The sequence below is a fragment of the Penaeus japonicus genome, unplaced genomic scaffold, assembly GCF_977035675.1.
Source record: "Penaeus japonicus unplaced genomic scaffold, GWHDUDI00000001_assembly GWHDUDI00000029, whole genome shotgun sequence".
Taxonomy (NCBI): Eukaryota; Metazoa; Arthropoda; class Malacostraca; order Decapoda; family Penaeidae; genus Penaeus; species Penaeus japonicus.
Window position 1 is genome coordinate 9791929 of NW_028234431.1, and position 5000 is coordinate 9796928.

The 5000-nt window shown below is 33.0% G+C and overlaps 2 protein-coding genes across 4 annotated transcripts in view; both read right to left on the reverse strand.

Moving 5' to 3' along the window:
* The window catches only part of LOC147468372 (uncharacterized), a 10109-nt gene extending 7187 nt beyond the window's left edge, over positions 1-2922 (reverse strand). Inside the window, exon 1 of the mRNA XM_086554368.1 lies at positions 2872-2922. Coding sequence (XP_086410494.1) covers positions 2872-2922 — 51 coding nt within the window. The remainder of the gene's footprint in view (positions 1-2871) is intronic.
* LOC122251877 (uncharacterized) overlaps positions 1928-5000 on the reverse strand; it is an 11001-nt gene continuing 7928 nt past the window's right edge. For all 3 annotated transcript variants that reach the window (XM_086553882.1, XM_043014088.2, XM_086553883.1), the window contains exons 7-8: positions 4472-4576; positions 1928-4073 (exon numbers count right to left, since the gene is read on the reverse strand). In XM_086553882.1, coding sequence (XP_086410008.1) covers positions 3536-4073; positions 4472-4576 — 643 coding nt within the window. In that variant the 3' untranslated portion in view covers positions 1928-3535. The remainder of the gene's footprint in view (positions 4074-4471; positions 4577-5000) is intronic.

Consider the following 5000-nt stretch of genomic DNA (forward strand, 5'->3'; position numbering starts at 1 on the left):
GACAATGCATGCGCAGTGTAATATTTATCTTTCTCCTCTCTTATTCTATATATATATTATATATATATATTTATATATATATAATATATATATATTATATATATTATATCATATACACATATACATATATATATTATTATATATATACATACATATATACACACACACACACACACACACCACACACACACACTCACACACACTTACACACACAATATAATATATATATATATATATATATATATTATGATATATATATATATATTATAATATATATTTATATATATATATATATATTATATATTATAATATATATATATATATATATATATATATATATATAATATATATATATATATTATAATATATTTATATATATATACATATATATATAGATATATATATAATATATTTATATATATATTATTTATGTATATATTTGTGTGTATGTATGTATATATAGATTTCTATATTATAATAGAGATATATATATATATATATATAGATATGTGAGAGAGCAGATGAGAGAGAGAGACGTGTTATTATGCAGTTAATTAATCCAAATTTTAAAGAATTATGCATGAATTAGTAGCTAATTGCTCAAGAAAGTTGAATTATTTCAAAGTGCTCTGATAAATCTGACTGTTAAATATATATAGATCATAGGAAATTTGATTTGTAACTTAGCATTTCCAATGATATTTAAGAGTTTAACCCATTGCAGAAGGGGATAGATTCGCTTGCCCAGTCTCCAAGACGGGTTTTATTTCAGAGTGAGGTAGCTTCATGTAACATACCTTGACTTTTCCCACTCTTTCAGTCACTCATTGTAAAGGTAGAGCCACTATTGTATTTTAATTTTTGTGTTTTACTGTATTTAGATACATATCTGTCATATTACAGGCTCTATTACTGCTGCAGTTGACTAAAATTGTAGTTTATGGTACATATCAGCTCATTATTTTCTTTATACTCATTGTGATAGAATTATTGCTGTTTTATGGGAAAACAAAAAGCAACTCTTTTCCGTATTTATATATATGAAACACATAACCATCCACAATGAAGATAACATGAATAGGTAGGGAAGAGCAAGGAAACTTGTGCATATGACTGAATGCCACAGTAAACAGCATCCATACCGGCACAGGGGCACACTAGACACTGGGCATGGTTTGAGACACCGTCCTCTTCCTATTCTGCCCGCACATTGTTCTTCTGAGGTACTTTAGAGCAAGAGGTCAGCAACTTGCTATGTGTCATCACTCTATAAAGATAGTGCATGTTAAAGACTGTGGATGGGTGCCATTCAAGGCTCTCTCTCCTGGTGCCATCTAGGTTTTGAATGTTAGGTGAAACCCATTTTGCTTAATATCATGGCAATTCTAGTAATTATGACTGCAACTGTCATCATCACTCTCATTACTCCTAGCACAATAAAAAAAACACAGTGATCCAAAATCCCTGAATGTCATGTGTGTCATGACACCCATCATCATGCCAGAGTTCCTGCGTCATGTATGTGATGACACATCTGTACACAATGGGTCAATATAATGAAATATAATGTCCTATTTCCCAAACAGTAAAGTAGGAAATTCTAGTGAAAATATTTTAAAAATCAGGTTTTAACAGCTGGTACATAAATTTCATTGTTCCTTAACCCTCTCTGGACGGGTGGTACACTACTTTACCGCTCATTCAAAAGCCCGGTGGCCGGGTGGCACCATATGGTGCCAGTCATTTAATTGATTTAGGCCTAAGCGTTCGAAAGCCCCGGCATTGTGACATACAAGGCTGGAATTCCCCCGTCATGAGTGGGTTAAGGTAGGTTTAAGTTACATTTTTCACATATTTTATAGTCCAAATATTTCTTCTTGTCCATACAGTGTTTTGTTACGAGATCAAGGTAAAACATACTAGTGAGTGCATAGATTAATGTGTTTATTGCCGTTTCTTATGGTATTACAAAGATTCACAGCAAATAAGGATTCTCTGTTTGACAAGATCCACAAAACGTTTAGCAGTCTACTTAAAAACTCTTGCATGTTCTACAGAATAAAAGGCAAACATTATGATATATGGTAATACATCTATATTCTTCTTTTAAACCTATGAGATTAGTTGTATCTTAAATATATTCCATACATCTAACTTCCCTTCTTCTAAAAATAGTGATATAGGAAGAGAGTAATAACCTGATATACATAAAGATACACTTCCCAAAATTGTGTAAAATCAAGTAAATTTCCTAAAGGACACAGTACATAAAGGAGTGCTTTCTAAGCACATCAATTTAATTTTCATACCCTTAAAATTAATGCCAACATTTACAATGTTAAAGCTTTCTTTGGTATTTGGCACATTTTATTACCTAGAGAACACAGATAATGGAATACTTCTCTTCCTTTGAATCAAAAACTACTGAATTAAATATTCAAAGATTGATCTTGATGTGAATGAATATGAAAGCAATTGATTGAAATAATTTTTACATTTAACAAATCTAATAATAGAATATAACTAGAAAAATGGTAGGGAAATGCTTTCTTAGAGACAAAGGAGTTAATACTTTAATCTTTATTCAGTATCATATTTCCCTCTTCTACTGTAAATAGTGATATGTATTTTCTAAGAAAAGTGGTTAAAAAAAAAACAAAAAAACTATAGCCTTCTCTTCAGTTAAATAATCAATGAATCTCTCCTAATCCTGCAGCCCTCTCAACAATGACATTGTGCAAGTAAAATTATTAACGATATCCCATCAATATTCTCTTAGTCAACCAAACTAAAGAAATATTCCGCCCTTACGCCTGTGAACCAGAATGATAAAAGCGCAAGGTCATGGGTTGGATTATCTATACAGGATACATGTTCACTCTCTTGCCCTGACACGTTAACAACTTGTTGTTGCACTTTCATGTTAGCTTATTTTAGGAGGTGATAACTACTGGTGGCATGCATTAAAAAGATGCAAGTTCTAAAAAAGCAGTATCTAAAAAATTCATAACTTTAATTATATGAATCAAGATTTTATTTTTAAAAAAGCAAATAAAAATGTTACATTCAGACTATGAATCTAAAACTTTATCAGTGACAATATAACTCTGAAACATACTTCGCCTTCTCAAAAAATATATAATCAATCCGAATTTACATAGTACCTATAACAAATGTTTTTGCACCCTGTTAGATAGCAAAATAAATTACTTTTCATTTAAGAGATCTCATCTCATAACTAAAAACCCTTCACCCTGTAGATGCCTCCTCAAAACTGTATTTGAGAATGAATATATAATTAAACTTCAATCACTTACAAAGGGAAGGGACATGACAATCAAAACTTTATCTTCTTCTAAGCTCTGACAAAGAACATCAATCACAGAATACTTCACACATAGCTACCTATTACATAATTTAATAATATTCTAATAATACGAGATGCTTCGGTGACGAACAGGAATGCTGAAGTAGCATGGAATAACTGCACTTTATTGGAAAATAAAAAAACAAAGTATCAAAATATTGCACGAAATTAATAAAGAATAATATTGCACGCTTGCTCTAATCTGTTCCGGAACCAAACGGAAAACTCATCCACCATTTCCTTAACTTGCTGCATGTACGTCTTAGCGCAGTGATCGGAACAGAAATATACGACAGAAGGAACTACATTTCCTTCCATGTAGAGCCGCGCTGTCACTGTAACCGACAACACAATTACGCTGGCAGAGGTGAAAATCGGCATCCTACATTTGGGAGACTCGCAGTTGGCTATCGGCCCCAGCTCGATAAGGTCACTCAAATGAGAGGGCAAGGAGGTCGAGTTAATGCTGCTGAAGAGCTTGTTGAGCTTAAACTTGCGATAATCTTTTGCTGGGTTGTTCTTTTCCCTCCAGATATAGCGGAGGCACAATTCACGAAGGGAGGGAATGGCGACCGTGCCGTGTGTGGGGACAGTTACATTGTTTATCTCTGGTGGAAGCATTAAGCTTGGTGTGGTGTTGTCCCCTGCGTACCTTCTGGGACTGATATGTACGGTATTGTTGACTAGTGCTGTGTCCTGGAAGCATCTGGAACAATTTTAAAAAAGAAAGAAGTGAAAATGATGACCTCTGTGTTTCTGTTGACTTGATATATCTATGATATACATGGGTAATAATAACAAACAAATAAATAAATTAATACACAAATAACACCTATATCAGTTTACAGCCAGTCATTTCCCATTTTATCAATACTTATAAACAGATAACTGTACATCCTATTTGTATAAACTTAATGACTAATAAACTCATTTACAAATTTACATAAAATACTGTAATTCTATAGCCATTAGATAACAATACAGGCAAGCTGGAAGCTAGACCAGGATCTGACCATAATTGATATTTACTATCAGAGAGTTTTCAAGAAAATAAAGCGCATTTTGCCCTATTCTACAAATCACACACATTTGACAGACACTCACCCACAAGTCTGCATGACAACAGGATCCCAAGATTCTCCAGCACGAAACTGGTGCACAATTGAAAAGGGCAGGTAGTTTATCCTGGGGTTGTCGTCAAAAAATATCCTGCAAGAGAGATCCTTTCAATCATTTTAGCAAAGATTGAGAATAGAATTAAGAAAATACAACTAGCTTTGCATCATGCATATAGAAAGTTTAGTGCAAAGAAAAAAATGGTAAAAACTAACATTAAATCTCCCTAACCACCCTGCAAAGTAAAAACGTCTTCTATAACCCAGAAACATGCTAAATCATCTTACAAATACCTACTACACTCTATACATCGATGTTGTATTATGCCCCATGCTTTGCCTTCAGTTCTGGTTCCTATATACATATCTCTAACCTCCTCACTAATCTGATGAACAAATTTAACTTTGAAAGAGATTATTAGTTTGTTGTTATTTTTCTGCTGTTTCAGGGGGTGCTTGTATGAATGGCTCGGGGAGACAAAGGGATATAAAGGGATGGGGAGTAAATGGAGGAAACC